Here is a 19,237-nt window from a genome sequence, read left to right on the forward strand (position 1 = left end):
CAACAGCTTACAGCAAACATGACTGAAAGGCTCCTGGGCTGCCATAGCAAGGGCAGGGCCAGGAGCCTGAGGGAGACACTTCTTCCACTCTGCTGAGCACATGCTGAAGTGCTTAACTTTTGACTTCCAAACAAGTTCCAAGGGCTGCATTAGGTCAGGAACTTGCCTTTTTTCAGGCTGGAGAAGAGAAGGCATAAGGAGAGCTTAGTACTGTAATCAGCTATGTAATATCAAAGTCTAAATGAGATGGAGAAACCAAACTTTCCTCCAGTGTGCATGATGGAAGGATATGCAATAAAATGCACCTGCATATAAAAATGTTTGGCTTAGTGTAAGGGGAAATATTGAACAGAGTGAAGTTGGACAAAGGTTGCCCAGAGGCGCGGTGAAGTCTCCATCCTTGGAGATAAATCACATGAGCAGAATTGAGGAAGAGCAATGTGCTCTAGGCTGGACCTGTTTTGAGCAGGAGGTGGATTATAGGACCAGGGCATCCCTTCCAACCCTCATCATTCTAGTGTAAGCTGATCAGCCTGTTTTTTGTAGTGGAAGGTACGTCTACCAATTCTTTTTAAAGGATTATGGATTTATTCAGGAAACATTAAAAATATGCTATTCTAAGTTGGTTTTAAACCAGCATTAAACAAACCAATCAAACAACCCTTTGAATCCAGAGAAATCCATTCAAATAAAGGGGTTTAGATTTAACCATGGTTTGTATCTACACAATGATGACAATGCCAGAGATGGCAGTAACTTAGAACGACTTAGGAGATCACTGAAAGTAATCCTCTCAAGACAAGATCTGAGACCAATACTGTAGCAGACAAGACTGAATAAATCTGGAAATAAGAATGCCTTAGGAAATCAGGTAGTAGTTCATGCACTACACAGCTTAGTAAAACTTCTAGGACTGCCATGTATCAAAACAATGTTCAGCATTCAAAGAAACAAAACCAAGCTGTGAATAGAAAGCCAACCTAAGACAGAAGGTTTGGGGAGCTTAATGTATCAATAAAGCAGTAAATGTGAGAAGGCTGCTGTATATGGTAGAAGAAGGGAGGAGAAGCCTATGGAGTTGCTACCTTGGGCCCAAGAAGTGGCAGGTGATGCAAGGTAAGTTCACCAGCATCACATTATCAGCTGGGAAAATTAACTAAACTTTGGAACAATGTAAAAGGGAGGATCATGGATATATCACATTGCAAACTGTAAAATGGGGTAGGCATAATTCAAAGAAGTTTTAATCCATTTTGAAAGACTGGATACACATGAAGAGAACAATAACAGGTTAAGCAGGACACCACTACTTGCCTGATACTGATGGCATTTAAATGTTTTTCTTCAGTGTGCTCCAATGTGGTCTCTTCATTGAGGACTGTAACACCTTGATCTTAACTGCTGTTTTAATACAACTTTTTGTTTTGATGATTTATAGACTAAACTAAAGGGTATGAACTATATGCAAAACCTTGAAATGGGAGAGAGAAAGAAGATATAAATACCTCAATCCCTATTGTAAATACAGCTCATAGCAACAAAGTTGTTTTTGCTAGTGTGAAGTCTTTAGCAGTCTTTAACTGGTTACACAAGCTGGCAAGTGGCAGACTGTACTAACAGAAATTGTTGCAGTGTACTTTGGATGGAAATTTTTAGTTTGAAATATTTAAGCTCTAGTTGATGAACTTGTTTATGCTGTAGATATACCCCAATACTACTATTTTATTATTTCTGAAGATGTCCTAGTTTTTCCACTTATGGATTCATATAGTAGCTTCATATCACAAAAAGGTCAAGCACAGATTTTATCTTTATTTCCATAAATCAAAGTTACACTTCAAGTGGTTAGATCCTCTCTTTCACATTTCTCACCCTAAGCACACATCTGCAGTAGCTACCACAAAATACACACCTATTACCATTCTAACAGACTGCAGCTGTTACTGCATTTTTCAATCTTCTACAAGGATCACTTCCCAACAATGGTTTATAGTTCTTTTCTCCATCTATATGAAATGGAGATAAGTTGTAAGTTGTTGGCATTCTGTCTGTTGCAGGTCCAGCCAATATTAGAATGTGCAGCAGCTTTAAAACTCAGTAGTAAAGTGTTATGTAAGCAGCAGTGTCAAAGCATCTCAAGGATTTAATATTGAGTTATTTTACACTGTGCTACAACTAGGATGACAGATCTACACACTAGTATCTATTCTACACAACTCTTCATTAAAAGAGTTTTTCTTCATAGTCTTTTTAAACACTTCATACCCTTGTGCAGCCTATGAATTTAATGGAATAAAGATGATGACCATTAGAACTACTTGTTCAAACATTAGGAGTCTTCCATTAGGAGGTCATGATATATAATCTGAATCTTTCTGGATCAGCTGATAAGTACAGAATGCATAGAATTTCCTAGTGCCATCTAATATTTTCACAGAAAAATACTTTAATTTATGCAAAACCATACTTATCCTCTCTACATAAAAGCCTGAATTTCAAAGAATCTTTGTATATTCCTTATGGAGTCAACTGAAAAATGCCTTTTTCTAGACCTGTAGTTATCCTCTTTTAGAAGAAATGCTTGGTATCTTTGGTTTACTTGTATGCTGAATGAGAAAAAAAAAGACTGAAAGGGAATGACTACCTAATTACCTGAGGTTCATCTTTCATTTCTGCTAACATGAACTTTGGATAAGATCAGCTGTTTAGTAGGTGACAAGATAAATTCTCTACAAAGCAATGAAACACAATTCTTATTTTAGTAGTGCATATTAAATAAGACAAGGCTTGATTAGTAAAACTAATTCTTAATGATAGTTATAAAGCCAAAACTGGTAATTTTACTTGTTCCAGAAGTAGTAATCCTACTTTTTCTGCATCACCACCTTCTTTATAAATATAAAGTGTTACAAAAATATTCACAATAGTATTTCTATATTAATGTATTATTCCATATATATTATTTTTATAAAGTGCTTAAAGAGCCAAGTATATGAACAGCAAACTCTTATTCTTCCAGTTGCCTAAAGCTTGATCCAGTTGTTTAAACCCCTTGTTCAGTACAGAACAAGGAGGTACAACTTTCATTTTTCCTCCTACAAATGCTCTTCCTACTTTTACTTTTTTCTGTCAAATTTCGTAATAGCTTTGCTTCAAAAGTACAGTGTGACATGTTCAGTGTCAGATGAGCAATGTAGTTACTTCTAAATAGGAAGTTTCATCTCTAATGTAAGGCTTTAAGAAGTATTTAATTGCTTTCATTTTTTACCTTTCTTCTCATTATCTAATACTTTATATTCATCTAACACAGCATGGCCGGTTTCCTTTGCAGTTCTCTTTACAACAGATTTGATACCAATATTTTCAATGTTAAATGCTGTAACACCAACATTGATTGCAGAATTCATAGCATTGTCTGTAGCATGGCCAGCATCCTCTCCATACCTAAGGAAAGAGAGCAGTTTTGTAGATTTGTATGCTTAGTATTTTAATCTTCACTGGAATTCTTCTGAGAGGAAAAATTCAGGCATTACCAAGCAAAAATAAGCCCAGTGCCCAAATATCTGAAGAAAAAAATTAGAATTTATGAAGCCATTTGAGTAAAGGCTGCTCCTCTATCAGATAATTGCTCTTTCAAAAGATCAGTATACTTCTACTCTTTTTCTTCAAGAATGCTTCCAATCTTTCTCCCTTTTTTACCTCTGATTTTGAAGAGTAAAAAACATATCTACAGAATGGTTAGAAAAGAGGGGAGAGACGTTTTGTGCAATAACTGAAGGTTCTTTTTCACCTTAGTTCTTATGTAAAATTCCTATCTCTATATAGAAAGCCAACTGTATCCTGGGCTGCATCCAAAGCAGCATGGCCAGCAGGCCAAGGAGGAGATTCTGCCCCTCTACTCTTCTCTTGTCAGACCCCCACCTGGAGTGCTGCATCATAAAAAAAAAACCCAAAAGGCTCAACAAAATTATCTTGAGGATGTGATGAAAATTAAGAAGAGATAAAAACCTTTGGTCTCTCCCATGGGCTGTGAGTCCAGCTTCTTTATGCTTTAGTGGGAAAGTTGGCAGTCTCAGACTAATGACTCAACTGTGCACAGAGAGCACAATGAAGGAGGACAAGGGTACAGTGAGGATAGTAACTCCAACTGTTCTGAGTAGCAAGACATTTCTCCAGAGAGCACTGCAGTCAGACAAACCAGGGCAAAGGGAAGTATTCCTGGCACCATCAGAATCCCAGCAGTCAGCAGAGTTACTTTTTCCCTGTGCTTGTTATGACTTGAGATTCTTTGAAGACCTCAAGATAAGGTTAGAGAGAAGCAAAGAATATCAAAGAATCCAAAAATCTATAATATATCAGTACAGGAGCCAGAGCATGTGGCTGGAACTAACAATGAGACCAAATAAAAAGAAGTAGTGTTTTTTTTGTTTTGCCTTTAATTCTCTGATAGAACAACAGCCTTGAATCATCAACACCAGATTTGCAGGTCAGAGAATAGATCTCACAGCAAAAGTATTTGTCAGTTTGATTAGTTTGTCAATTTGATTATTTTCACCTCAGGAACATCGTAAGTTAGTACAGTGTCAGTAAAATAAGTAAGCTCATTTAAAGTAGGATTGTAGCTTATCCAGTGCAGTAAGACTAACAACTTCTAAATGTCTGATAACTAATTTTTTAGTTTGCCTGCCTGAATTGCATAATTTTTAACTCTTTTTTAAATGGTGCAGATATATACACTGCATCTATTTAAATAGTTTTTATAAAGGGTAGTAGCATGGAACTTTAGCAGACATATTACTTCTGAAACTACATTTTCCCCCCATTCCAATCAACATGAATATGCTGATCATGTCTTTAAAATTCCATCCACAAGGGTGCTGCAGCTAAGTTTTAGCCATTTTTTTTATTTAGAGACACTGATGGTGCTCCCTTAGCTTTGTTTCCATTAACTGGAATTTAGCTCATTCACTGGTATTTTGAATGGCAGGCATCTTTGTCACTGAAATAAAAATCATCTTACGAAAGGGAGATTATGTAAAATTTAAATATAAGGATAGATTTTAAAGATTACATATCAAATATTTTCAATCATATTGCAGTTAGCTGCAACAGGTAGTTACTTATTGTTTGTCACTCTTAGTGTCTGTTGTCTGATGATCTCCATATTTCCTATATTTGTATCTAAAACAGAAACATTAATGTGAGTTTATGTGAAATAAGTACCCAGTACAATTTCTACTGACATTCCTACTGCAAACAAACATTGGCAATAAACCACAACTGACTACAACTTTACTATTTGGCCTCCTATTTGAAATGCATCACAACACAACCCTGAATGCCAATCTGCTTAATCCTGTATGCTGATGTTTATCTTGTTACCATTGGCTTGTAGCCTTTATGCACTTTCAGCAATCCTTTTACTATCTCTTTTGCTACACTTATCACTGATTCCATTTAGACTGCTTGCTTCTGCTTACTCTTCACTTTCTATTAAATCTACTGCCCTTTTTATGAGGAGTGCATTTCACGTTTCAGTTATTTCAATATATTCCTTTATTCTCCACAGCATATTCCAGTACATGCATACAGCTTTCATCTTTCCATCAACTTAGTAACATCATCTTAATCCCAAATGTTATTGTCCTCTTCCCCCAGTATCTTTTTCTAAGAACATCTGTATTCTGCAAGTTGGCTGTTCTATTATTGCTATATATGCCTTACATTTCCTTACAAAATTTTCTTTTTTTGTACTGCCTTGCTTTAGCCAAACCTACTGATATATGAGGTTCTTTCATTTTTTATAAATTTAGCTAAGTTTGCATAAATTCAGGATTAGGGCTGAGAGGTTTAAACCAGTAATTTTTTCATAATGATACTATACCATAGAGCAAAGATATAAATCTGAACATTATCTGTAACATAGCCTGAACCTGTAATACTTCTACAAAGAACTAAAAAAATACTTACTACAATCATCTACTAATTTCAGATTTTTCCATACAGGAGATGCTCATTACTGTGCACTTACCACCTTATCACATGCTACATAATTACACCCAAGGAGGCATTTCAGTTAGCTTCCCTGCACTTTCATAAGCCTTTTTTTGCCAGTATTCAGAGACAATAACAGTGTGCTGTAGAAGGTGAAAACAATAAAAACATAACTTACTTGTATTTGACCGTTTTTACAGTTTCAGTTGAAACACTTTTAGCAATGCACTTCGCTGCACTTTCTAAACCTTGCCACACTGTTGAAAACCCTGTAGAAACAGTCAGCTTGAGTTCATATCATTAAAAATATGCCATTAAAAAAAGTGTAAGGAATTTTTATTACCTTGAACTCCACTTGCTGCTACAACCAGAGCACCATCAAAAGTAGATTTGCCATCTTTATCTTTCTTTAGGGATTCTGGAACTAATTTGCTGCCATGCTTCTTCACGTGTGGAGCCAGCTCCTTTCCAACACAGCTTGCTATAGAACACACCCCTTCAACTACCATAAAACAACAGGATGCAGATTATTTACTGAGAACACAGAACATCCTTCTTTACTCATAATTAAGAGGAAGCTTCACTGAAGTCTTAAGTGATAGTTCTATTTAAATACGCTTATATGAAAGACAGACTAATTCACATGTAAGTGCTCATGTGATACAGAGCAATCTTCTTTTTCAGGTTCTACACAGCTCCAAATCCTAACAAGTAAGGTTGGCCTTGTGACTAAAAAGTGCCTTAAAAGACATACATACATATCTCACACCCAAATTTCAAGAAACTGTTTCCACTGCTTTGTTACCTCTAACGTGTAGATAGAGAACAAGCTGCTGCTTTCCTGACTTGATTTCTGTAGATGTCTTTCTTACAAGCATTCCAGCTCTTCAAAGTAGTTTTATAAGATCAGCACAATTTACTTTTAAACTTGGGTGAGTCACTAGTAAATATAAACATTATATGCAAATAAATAACAAACTGAAGTTACTGAGAGCTGTTAGGGTTGTCTGACATCTCTGGATACCAGGCCATTTCTATTTTGGTATTTATACATAGTCCAGTAGACTTTCAGGTGTGCATATTTAAAAATATGCACACACACATTCTTTTGTGGTACTGTATGTTAGCAACCAGTGAGAGCTTTGAAAAAACATGGTTATCAACGTTAAAAAAAAGAGACACCATTTTGAATTAAGTGTCTAAAACTTTCAAAAGCAAGTCAAACTTATTCTTCTAGGAAAGAAAAGGATATCTCAAGGCCAAGTAATATGTGGTCTTAAAGCACATCTCTTACAGGAGATAACTAGGCACAAACTACTGATGTCTGTAGTTTATCAGGTCAGTAATTCCTCTAGTTTACTGGCTAGAGAAACCAGCTTGTATTTTACGAAGTTTTTATTACTTAAGGCAAAAATATTATATTCTGTGAGATGGAAATTTTTACCTAAGAACTGGCTGACTTTCACAGCTCCTCCAGTAGCCTGTTTGGCTACATGAAGTCCCTTTGCTACAGTTGGGTTGACTTCCACAGGCTTTTCTTCTGGTTGAATGTGCTCTCGCAGTTTAGAAGCTCCTTTGTGAATAGCTTTACCCGTGTATTCTGCTCCTTTCATTAGGCCCCAGCTTACCCAAGATGCACCTTCAAGGCAAAAAATTGTTTTTCTTAGTACATACAATTTTATGAACTGTGATTCCTTCAGCTATCTCTCCTCTGAAAAACAGGAATGTTTAGAAACATTCCTGATTACAGTCTGCAATTATCTTCTCCCCTTTATGGGCCAGCACAGAAGTCCTGCAGCAATTTCTGCACCTATACCACCACTTTTTACATTCATTTTATTTAATACAGCCAGCCCACATCCAAATGTCAGCCTAACAGAGATACTGAGTTTTTAAATGGATATGCAAGCAACAGCTGAGTCAGAAGTGATAAAACTGCACATCTCAATGCTATTAATACTCAGGAAAACATAAAAACCCAGGCCTCTAGCCATCCCTGCAGATTCATATTTATTACAATCAGCTGGTGGTTATTAGTATAGTCTCAGAGGAAAAAACCCACATGTTTATCTGCAGAAATCACAACAGATGCCTACTGTAATATGTGTTCATACAGGGATAAAATTTTTCTGTCACAGTGGTTTGAGTCCCAGCAGGTGATATTCTAACAGAGTCAAATAAGGAGCCAAACTCATTTGCCATGAACAAACTGCTGGCAATGGATTTATATTCTGCATGGTTTTTATAAAGCTAATCACAACATCCTTTAGAGGATCAACACTAGAACTAGTGAACAACTATTTCTGATCACTCAGCTTCTATCAGCACACAAGTACAGTAATTTCACGATTACAAGCCGCACCGATTATAAGCTGCACTTCCGGGGTGTCAGCAACGTTTCACTTTTCCTCCATATATAAGCCGCACCGGATTGTAAGCCGCACTTTCGTTCACAGTGAGGATCCGCATGCAACTTACAAAGTTGCCAAATAGTAACAGAATGGCGGGATCATGGGGTTTACTGGCTTGGCCCTGCTCGGAGCGGCCGCCAGGGAGCGGTCCCGGCCCCGCTCGCCGCTGCCGCTGGGAGGCAGGGGAGTGGCGTGCCCGGCCGGTGCTGCCGCCGTGCCCCCTGGGGCCGGGCAGCGCTGCCGTTGCGCCGCCACTGGCCCGCTGCCGCCCGGGGCCAGGCAGGCTCCGCCTTGGCTCGAGGCTGCTGTTGGCTCGGACTTCCTGGTTGGGAAGTTGCCAAAAATTTGTTCATATATAAGCTGCTCCTGAATGTAAACCACACATTGTTTCCTATTCAGCATAGTCCCCTTATTACCTGACAAGATTCCATGGGCAACTTTCTCACTCCATTCTGGTAACTCTTTCTGATCTGCTTCTTCAGGTTGTGGCTGGATATGTACAGTCTGAGGCAAGTGAACTGCATCACTAGAGGCTTCAGAAGGCTGACAAGTGAAAACAAACATCTGAGCATCTACTTTGCAACACACCATCAGTATTTCTGGTTTAGATTGTACACATCCATTATCAAATAATACTAAAGTTGTGCATGCCTTGGGTAAATGTACAGAAACTCAAGCTAAATTTAACACCCATTTACTTTTTCTACAGAAATCCTAGACATCCAAAAAAGCTTATCAGACAGGTCAGCTTTTTTGTACACATTTTTCATCCAGCTACAATGGAAAGATTTGCTTGCTAATGCAGCCATATGGCCAAATAGCTAACCAGGGACAATTTACACTACTAGTTCACCAGCAAAACAGAAAAGAGACTGTCCATCTCTCATTGTTATCTTCCCTGACAGAAGTCAACTCTGTCGTTATTCAACATGGGAACTGCAGTCTTTGGTTAGAGAATCCAGCTGCACTAAAGGAATGCAGCTGTTGAGGTTGTTTTGTTCCTCATCCTTTCCTCCCAAATTCAAAAATAAAGGAGATTATTCATGCTGTGTGCTGTTGCTGCTTTTTCAGACTGGCACAGCCAAGGAAAACATCAAACTGTGCACAATACTGGCCCCTATTTAAGGCTGGGTGGAGAGGTTCTGTGTTACTTCATGTCAAACTCTACAGTTTCTGGAGTAGATGTTAATCATTCAAACACAGCAACCACTACTACAGGCTGCTTAGCACTTCTAAAATGTGTAACATCACTTTACACAGTTCAAAGACAATGTATAATTAAACTTTAATCACAGAAGCCATAAAAATGTAGTAGGTTTAAGTTATTTTAAGATAACCTTTCCAATGTAAAAGTAAATAAACCCCCAAACATTTCAAAGATTGAAACATTGCTAGTTAATGACAGAAAGAAAAAACATTTTTGTTTCGTCTACAAGAGTCTAAATGAGAGCAGTTATAGATTAAATCCATAGGCAGATCAGAATACACAATACAGAAAAGTATTCACTATTACAGGGAATTCTTAAATTCCCCTGAAATATTTACTGGATATAAAACCAGGATATTGCACATAAGCTGAATGTTGCAGTAAAACCAACATTAACAGGAGAAAGTAGATTAAACCTTAGGAGGTTGCTACCCAGAGAGTTAACAGTGTATCACTGGTATGTACTACATCATCATTTACTGCTGCACAGCAACTTGAAATCTAGAGTTCAAGATATGTCTTCAGCTACAGGTAAAAAGCAAACCAAACAAAACTATTTAAAAACCCAAACTATGTTCCAGATGTAATTTAGTTTAGTTCCCCACAGGTTGGGGAACTATATAGGAAACTGTTGCCTTCTCGGTGTGGCAACTTGGTCCAAGCCCGGCACAGCGGCTCTACTTCCGGGCCACTCGGTCTATATGCTCTCGGACACTAATGTGGTGGACAGTAAATGGCGTTTATTAAGGGGTTACACGGGTTTTTATAACTTGGGCAGTTAGCATTATTTCTTTTTGCTCACGTCCAGCTGGGTGCGGCCAGCTGCTGAGCAGAGGTCTGGCTGCAGAGGGGAGGGGGTCCTGTCTCACCGTACAGCTCGATATCTTCTGCACACAGTCCCTAACTCTCCACAGGAAACCAGTCAACAAAACTTCTACACTAAGGAGCAAAAATGGATTGTCTAATAAGAGAGGGGACTCAGTACAGTAATTATATTAAATATAATTAGTCAGTTAGATCCTCATGATTACTATGTAAAACAGATACATTAATTGGCCATCAGACTAGGCTTTGGAATACTGTGCTATATCAGCTTTTAAAACTTCAGAAATATGCTGATTTGAAAAATGTGGCAGGATGCAGTAACTGAATTGGTGTTTGACAAGAAACCAAACAACAACACAAAAAAGCCATCCAACAAAAAAAAAATAACCACAGGACACAGCATACACAGCTGCTGTCAATCAAATCAGCAGTTCTAACATGCATTTCTGAGACAACTTTTTTTTTTCAACTAGACTATTTTGGAATGTCCTGGGATTTACCTGGACTTTGTAGCCAGACCTCTGTTTAAATTTATCTTCAAAATGTGCTCTCTTAGTTGCTGGGAGCTCTGAAGGTAACCCTACTCTCTCATGGGATCCTGGCACCTGCGACATTGTATCAGGGAACATTAACAAAAACACAAAGTTTTAGGGAAATAAGGAACTAACCAAATTTGAACTACTTCTATGCAGGAAAAAAGACAGAATTTTATCCAGTGAGTTGATATCACATAATTCTGTAATACTTTCCACTTTTAAGAAAAAATTAGTTGTCTCCTGGGCTACTGAAATTCCCTTCTGAACTCACCAAGATTTACACCATAACAGAACTCCTCCCTCACGGGATGCTCCAAACTGGTCCTTTATCATCACTGCAGTCACATTTTGGACATTCAACAAAATTCTTGCATGAAAAGATTTAATCATGCTAAAATCTTTTAAGTAGTCATTGATTACCACTCTTCCTGAAATGATGCTCCAGGGCTCTTAAGAGTAATATTTTCCACTTTGCTACAAATCACTGAATCTTACTACATGTTTGTTAGACTATGGGGTTTTTTTTTTTGTTTTCTCTACCTGTCAACATGTTAATATCTGGCACTATAAGGCACCAGATTTATCTACTTTGAGATCCCATTGGAAGGCAGATTTTTGAGGTACTTACTAATTTTACAGATTTTCTCTGAGGCAGCTTAAGATTTTTGAACAGCAAATGTGTATGTTTGGGCACGATATTCCAAGAATGGCATCACCAAAACTACACAAAGAGTTGTGTGTATGCACACATAAGGACAAGTATGCTATTTGCAGAACACAAAATTTCATTCTGGGTCCTATGTTCTTTTTTGGAAAAACAGAGAAAATATAAAAACTGGTCTCAAATTCCACTCTGCTTAAAATATGGTATTTTAAAATTTGTTATCTCATAGGACCTACAGTTTCACTACAAAGCTGCTTTATTTATTGTGGCTACTTTATCTATTTCTCATGGATGACCTTATCAACCAAGACAAAAATCTGTCTTTTTACACAAATAAATGTAAATGTGAGAACATATCGATGATTTACACCTTTCCTCACTGGCTTGTAACAGACTGCCCAGAAATTTACCTGGATACGTAGATCAGACATTTGTTTCAAGAGATCCTCAAACAGCTCTCTGTCAGCTGCTGGAAGTTCCGAAGACAGCACGACTCCCACGTAGGACCCTGGTATCTGGGACATTGTGTCGGGGAACATGTAGACCCCAGTATTGCAGCACAGAACAGGAGACTGGGTACACATCAAAGGATATAACCAGTCACAAACCTAGTGAAAACAAGTACATAGAGTCAAAGGATGCTTTTAAAAAGAAAGATAGGCAGAACATACTGATACACACCATAAACTTGATTTTCCATAAAGTTTCAAGTGGAACCTTCTAGTGAAAGGTTCCCTGCTGATGGCAACAGAGTTGGAATTAAATTGTCTTTATGGTGCTTTCCAACTGGAACTGTTTTATGATTCTGTGATGAAAAATAAAAAGCTTTATAACATCTTGAAGAAAAAGAAAAAAGAAAAACAATCCCCATGTGATTCTTGAACTACCGCTCTTGATTAGTTCTGATGGTCGAATATAGAGAAAATACTAATTTTCACAGGACTAGAATTCAGGCTGATGCCCTCTTAACAGGTCTTGTCTTGAGGCCCAGATGAAAAGAACTGGCAAACAAGTCAGGATTCACAGTGCCTGTCTCCTCTGGAGATCTCAGGACAGGTTTATATGACAGGTCAAATAGAAAAGCATGGCTGTCATGGCCTACTGTTGAAGACTGCTAACATGAGTGGAGCTGAACCAGCAGACCCCAAAGCAGCCAATCCTAGCAGTAACAAGGAGATCCAATCTCGGAATCCAGACCAGCAACACAATGTTCATTTTGGAACGTGCCCACATGAAGCAAGTAAAGACTGAAAAAGTAAAAATAATACCTCTTTTTTTATTATTTGTAGCTCTGAGTCTGGACTCGCATGGACCCTCAAATTGCAAATTATCCACTGCCATAACTGCAATACCTTATCACTAATTGAAAATGAAGTGGGTAGCATCCAACCCCATTTTATCCTGATTCGTTGCAATAGGTGAATCAAAATGTGTTCTCTATGTGATGAAAGAAGTCAATTTTATGAAATGGTATTAACTCAAATCTTTTACATACTAGAATTCACCAGAACAGTATGCACTTGAAAACCCTGGAAAGACACAGAGGTGCTTTTCACAGAAAGAGTTGTGGAAGTGTGTACTTACAGAAAACCATTTCTGCAACACCTGTAACATCCTCCACATTATCACAGGGATATTTAAGCTCAGAGGAGCAAGCACCTAAGAAGATTTCCTGTTAAAGCTTTATGACAGTTCTGGAAATTTTAATTAAAGGAGAAAACTATTTTTCTGTTACCTGAAGAAATGCTGGTGGACGATTCTGAGCAGCTTCACTATCTGTATCCAAGAACTTCACGATGCGCAGATATCCAGGATACGAGGGAGCACTAACCTGCCCATCAGGAGTCACAAAAAATATCTGTACTCCTTGAGGAATTAAGATCAGCTCATCTGCATCCACTCCCAGGTTTTCCAGGGGAGGTGGCTGAGTACATTTGTTGCTGTAGTACTCCTCACTGACAGAAGAAAACTCCCCAGAGTCAGTGCCATAGGATACAGTAAAGTGGCCATTGGTAGCTTGAGGAGTATAGGCAGGAGGTGCTTCATTTGGCAGACAAAGAGGTTTTGCAGATGATGGACTCATAGCTGGAATTTGCCCCTGATTCATAGCTGCAACGCTTCCATCTGCTGCAGGCGGCTGACTAGGTACCATCAGAGAATTAGGGGGAGGGGGTCTTTCTGGCTTTTCTTTGGAAGGAATGGAGGGGTATAACTTGGGCACCCCAGGAGGGGTATCCATCATAGCAGGAGATGCTTGTACTGGTGGGGTGTTTTGCTCTGGACTGCCGAGTCGAGCACGAACATTTTGCAGGGTCTCCCTCATCTTCTGTTGCATCTGCCTGGCCGACTCCCACTGGGACCCAACACATGCAGGGCCCTCTGATGGAATGCTAACTCCTCGGAGCAAGTGGTGAAGCCCTTGCTCATAGTAACTTCTTGCCTCTTCCCTCTGACCCAGTTCATCTGTGTTCAGTCCTTTACTGACAAAAATAAAAGCTTTCCTGTACTCTTCATTAATGGCTTTAATATTTGCATCTTCTTGCGTAACCGGATCCCGCAGTTGTTCCATTACTGCAAACTGGAATAAAATCAATAAGAATATACAGAGAGTAAGCCAAACAATGTTTGCCTTAGAATAAAATGTCTTCTTAATGATGACCCTACTGCATGTATTAGCAGAAAACTAATATTGCTTGGAACAGTGTCTGATATGGTTATCTCCTAATAACATTCAGATTCAGCTGTTCCAAGACAGCAAGGAATCTATAACCATCAAATCTAGTTACATTACAGATATTTATTTCTTAAAAGTTAAACGTCAGGAGAACATGGACATGCCTGATACTAAATTTTTCATCTTCAAGATCAGTAGTAAACAAGATGAGTAAACAAATAACTTTAAAAATCTAACTTTTCCAAAAACATCTCTAAAGTATTAAAAAATTCAGTTACCATTTTGTCTATTTAAATAAAGGCTGAACTTACAAATAGTACATTTCCATTTGAATAATTGAAGAGAAAACACCCAACAGATTTCTAGACCTTGAACAACTAACATCAACACACAGAACTGTGAAATACTTTGAACAGTTAAAGCTGTGCTTTACAAAATAAAAACATGGAATTACTTATTTCCTTTACAGTGTTTATAGAGTGAGAAAAGGTAATCGGTGTTTTACACTCCTTGCTCCCTTGATGACACAAATTGGAAGTACCAATATGTACAAAAGTTAGCAGGTTCTACATCTGTTTTGGAACGTATTTCTCAAACTGCCTCATGTATTTCAACAGAAGAGCAGAAAAGAATCCAGTAGGTTTGTTTGAATTCTAAAATATGTTAACTCATCTGTATGCAGATTGTTGGTCTTGGCCAAACACAGGAAATACAAATAATTAATTCCAATTAATTTGGGTTTGGTTTGGGTTTTTTTGCTGGCAGCCTTGAGAAGCATTGTTAATTTAGGAAAGTCAGGCAATTATACTAGAAGAGAATAATGATGGAGAGAGAACAAAAATGGGATATTAAATTAAAGAGCAGATATTTTCAAGCAAAACCATGATTCTCTGCTGTAAGGCAGATGAAAGAAAGGAGACATCTGTCAGTCACAATGATTGACTTCTTAATAAGCCACAGAAAATATGGGGGTAAGTAAAATTCGAAGTGCAAAAAAAAAAATACTTCCATTACATGGGCAGAAGCATTAACACCACCATGCAGGGCACTGGTGAGAATTCACACACTGAGCAAGGAAGCTGTGCCAGAAGAGGCAGAAGTGGGCAGGTTACTGATTTTTTCCTGATTAATCTATCACTCTTCCCTAGAAAGGTCTAAGTTTGGCTTACCAAGGCAATATAACAAAGGCTAAGAGATTGGATTAGTCTCTACAAATATAATGGAAGAAAAGAAGAAAGTAAATCAGTAAAGAAAAAAATAATTATTGGGAAAGAAAAAATAATTAAATCTTAACTTGTAATAAAATCCTGAAATAGTACAGTAATTTCACGATTATAAGCGGCACTATTTTGACTAAAATTTTGATCCCATCCTGGAAATGCAGCTTACACTCAGGAGCAGCTAATATGTGAAAAAATTTAGGTGACTGATGCATCTGCAGTCACACAACAGAAATTCCATGTAATCTGGGAGGTAATCTGTTCTTAGGATGCTACAGGATCCAATTTCACATAAAAGTCAAGATGTGTGGTTTCAGCACAGTAACAGACACACAGCTCAGAATATAACAGGTGTGGTTTGAGAAGGCAGCCCAGTGGAATGGGTCAGCAGCAACTCAAGCCACCAGGTTCACTGCAAATTTTGTAGCAAATTTTGGGCTGGAGATTGACTGCAGTCACTTGTTGCCTGGAGGCTCAGCATCTTTAAGCTAAAGAACAGCATTGGCATAAGTGCACATTTACTAGTCACCAAGGACATCACCTTTAGAAGTTAAAAGTATGCTCCTGCATACTTATGCTTCAGCACAATAGCAAGCAATTAGAGTAAAAGCAATTGGAAAGAACTCCTTACAAGGCTTGAATATAGCTGGATCCTTACACCAAATAAACTTAGTGACAGCCAAAACATATCACTGAATGTCAACACTTGTATTTGCTATTGAAGAATCCACTGTTCCTTTTAAGTAGGATATGAAGTTGAAAACAGTAAATACCTCTGATTTGATAATTGTAGGTTCTTAAAATACAGAAAATGTTTAGAAGACTGAGAAGGACAGAAAACTTTAATCTATCATCACTGTTTCTATTCTTCTCTATTGAACAAAATGTACTGCTTTGAGATTTTTAGTGCCTGTATCCCTAAGCCTATATAAAGTCCTTTCTCAAGGCTTGAAGTAAATGATTTATCTGTGAGAACACAACTGCAATACAATAGTCCCCTTTGCCCCATGTTTATTGATTTGATATTTTTCTGGGTGAGGCAAATGCAAAGATAATTTACAGATTTCAAATAATCATTTTGCTAGTGATTTTTAGCATGTAACAAGAAGAGACATCAGGTAAAATCCTAACTACATTTCAACTTAATATTTAATTGATTTACTCTTCACTGTATAGTTCTCATACAGACAGCAGCACTGCTCTTGCTACAGCTCAGTCCACTGATGCTAGAAAAGGTCTGTAAGGAAATGGAGACGTCAGCACCATCAGTGTCCACACAGCCCTGGTGCACAGCAGAGCTACAAAAGCTGGCTCAGGAACTCTGATTGTCAGAAACACCCCAAGTTTGCAGTATATGTGCAGCGTGGTTACCTCCAAACAATGCAACTGGTTGGCAGAGCACTTGGAAATGGAGGAAGGACTTCACAGTAGATTTCAGGCTATACATGTGATAACTAAAAGCCCAATGAACTGAATTTCATTCATTCTTAGTAATTGATTAAAACTAATACAAATGAATGGATGGTATTAAATAAGCTTATCTAATTGCTCCCTCATAACACAAGAATAAATATTCTCTCCAAGAAATGTCCTTGTTCACTATTATTTTCAGTATACAATCTTAATATAGCATTTAAGTGTCCTGCATGTTTTAGTATTTATCTGTACAATGCTGAATCTTATTGCCTCTGTTTTAAAGCTGTAAGGAATGAATAATGTGTACTACTGAATACTGAGAGCACTGCAAGCCAATCTTTGGCCCCATGGCTTGTTCGGATCAGCCCAGACCTGTACCATTTAGTGTTAATTAAGATTCAGAGGAACTTATCTCAGAGAAAGTCAGTCCAAAACTGAGATAAGAGCTAAAGGGCACTGTAGATAATCGCAGATCAATCCAGCACTTGAGCACTTTTTCTTTTATTAGTCCAGGTACACTGTGGTTTTAAGTGACTTGACCAAGGGAGGCTACAGTGCAACAGTGAAACTTGAGTTTAACTTGATATTGTAAGCTAACATTTCACCCATCCTTTCTCTGAAGCAGCAAAGCCCACTTCATTGAAAAGTAATGTATATTAACAAAAATACAGGTCAATGGTGGATCTCACTGCTAGACTATAAACATGAAGTCTAAGGCTTATTAAGAGGATTAAACAGCCTGACTGACAGAGGCAGGATACACTTGCCAACTCACTGTTTTTGAAGGAGAGTAGGGGAGGAAAATGCCAAACAAATTTTTAAAAAACACAAACTGAAACACCCTTAATCCAAGAATTCCTGTCAACTGTTTTTCTCTCAGCCACTGATTTAGAAATACCATGCAAAGACAACTGTTTAAACCTTATTTCTATATGGAAAGAGCAAGTAAGAAAATATTAGTAACTTTCAAGAACTTAAATAATTAAATGGTATCTAGAATATAACAAACTAATATAAGCCAAGTACTAGCTAATAAATTTAATTTAAATTAGCTAAAAGCATAAAAAGGTAATTTGTTTAAAGAAGCCTTTAAATTTTTCATGAAGTGGTGGCCTACTCCTAGCTTTTAAGCAAAGAAAAACATTTGTAAGGCTAGATAATATCACAGACTAGATGACCGAAAGAATTAGTAATATTAAAGTAATTCTTACTCTCAAAATTACCAAATACTTCAGAAAACTGCCAACCTCTGACATTTCAACCTACACCTTTTTCTCAGGCTGCTATCCTAGCACCTACATTCACTCAGTCTAATTTTCCTCATCCACTGCTGTTTTAAGATTATTTCTGCCCAAATAAAAGAGCTTCCTTCTTTACTCCTTGGTCTGCGCCTCCAGCACATGCTGTCACCACAGAGCCCTCAGGCCCCGGGTGCCTACTTGTCACTTCTCCGCAGAAAGCAGCAAACCAGCGGGGCAGGTGCTGCCCTTCATCCCGCAGCTGCGCTGCCCAGCACTGGCGCTTCTCGCAGCACCGAAGCACAAAGACATTGTACTAGCATTCCAAAACATCCCAAGATCGTCATGGAAAATTCAGCGTTATGTAAGACTGCTATTTAATACTATTTCATTAGCTGTGTGTGCCTGCCGGTTTCTGATCACTACCAACCTTTTACCAGATTCGAGAAACTCAGAACTGTCTAACACGAATCCTTTAAAAACAAAACAAGACATAACAAAAGGAGCAGTTTCCCGAAGCATTCTGACTTTTAACCTCTCAAGACATTCAATGCGTTATTAAACCACCAGGGTACTTCAACCTGCCCAGATCACGGCCCTCCCCGCCCTCCCTCCCACCGCCTGCCCGCGGGGGCTCCCTGTCCCGGCCCTGGCCCGCTCCGGTGCCTCCCGCGGCCTGCCCCTGCCCGCCCCGCCACAGCCCGGCCCCGCAGGGACCCCCGGCAGGGCCCGAGCCCGCGGTCCCCTCACCGATCCGGGCGCCTCCGCCGCGCTCAGCTCAGCTCAGCTCAGCTCAGCCCAGCCCAGCCCAGCCCAGCCCAGCCCCGGCTCAGGCGGCAGCGGGCGGTGCCGCAGGGTCGCGGCTCCGGCGTCACCCGGCGCGGGCGGCCTGGGCCGGGCGGGGCCTCGTCAGCTCGTAAATAGCGCCGAGCCGTGCAGTGTGTCGTGTTATTCTTTTGGTTTTCCGTTTGCTTGCTTTTCTTTTGTTTCTGTGAGTTGAGGAGTCTTTTTGTTTGGTTGGGTTTTTTTGTGGTTTATTTTCTGGTTTTTTG

At 38.8% G+C, this 19,237-nt stretch overlaps 1 protein-coding gene across 3 annotated transcripts; it reads right to left on the reverse strand.

Annotated features, from left to right (window-relative positions):
- Window positions 1–1,792: 1,792 nt before the first annotated feature.
- On the reverse strand, window positions 1,793–19,018 carry SPART (spartin). Of its 3 annotated transcripts, XM_033051313.2 has the most exons (10): window positions 18,936–19,018; window positions 13,373–14,215; window positions 12,048–12,245; window positions 10,938–11,042; window positions 8,822–8,948; window positions 7,439–7,633; window positions 6,338–6,496; window positions 6,173–6,263; window positions 5,121–5,181; window positions 3,366–3,444 (listed from the first exon to the last, which is right to left on the reverse strand). In XM_033051313.2, exons 2-9 carry the CDS (start codon window positions 14,204–14,206, stop codon window positions 5,121–5,123), a joined length of 1,770 nt encoding a protein of 589 aa, XP_032907204.1. In that variant the 5' UTR covers window positions 14,207–14,215; window positions 18,936–19,018; the 3' UTR covers window positions 3,366–3,444. The 3 variants fall into 3 exon arrangements, with proteins under 3 accessions (XP_032907202.1, XP_032907203.1, XP_032907204.1); XM_033051311.2 differs by lacking the exon at window positions 5,121–5,181 and having other exon boundaries at window positions 1,793–3,444; XM_033051312.2 differs by lacking the exons at window positions 5,121–5,181; window positions 10,938–11,042 and having other exon boundaries at window positions 1,793–3,444.
- Between the last annotated feature and the right edge of the window lie 219 nt (window positions 19,019–19,237).

This window comes from Catharus ustulatus, chromosome 2, assembly GCF_009819885.2.
Source record: "Catharus ustulatus isolate bCatUst1 chromosome 2, bCatUst1.pri.v2, whole genome shotgun sequence".
NCBI classification, from domain to species: domain Eukaryota; kingdom Metazoa; phylum Chordata; class Aves; order Passeriformes; family Turdidae; genus Catharus; species Catharus ustulatus.

What these genes read in the sequence shown, in the direction of transcription:
- SPART (XM_033051311.2), bottom strand. Translation starts at nt 14,206, where the DNA reads ATGGAACAACTGCGGGATCCGGTTACGCAAGAAGATGCAAATATTAAA. An exon ending in GTCCACCAGCATTTCTTCAG is followed by an intron (nt 12,246 to 13,372) that starts GTAACAGAAAAA and finishes TGTTTTCACTAG; the next exon opens with GTTTGTGACTGGTTATATCC. An exon ending in AGCAGCAAGTGGAGTTCAAG is followed by an intron (nt 6,264 to 6,337) that starts GTAATAAAAATT and finishes CTGTTTCTACAG; the next exon opens with GGTTTTCAACAGTGTGGCAA.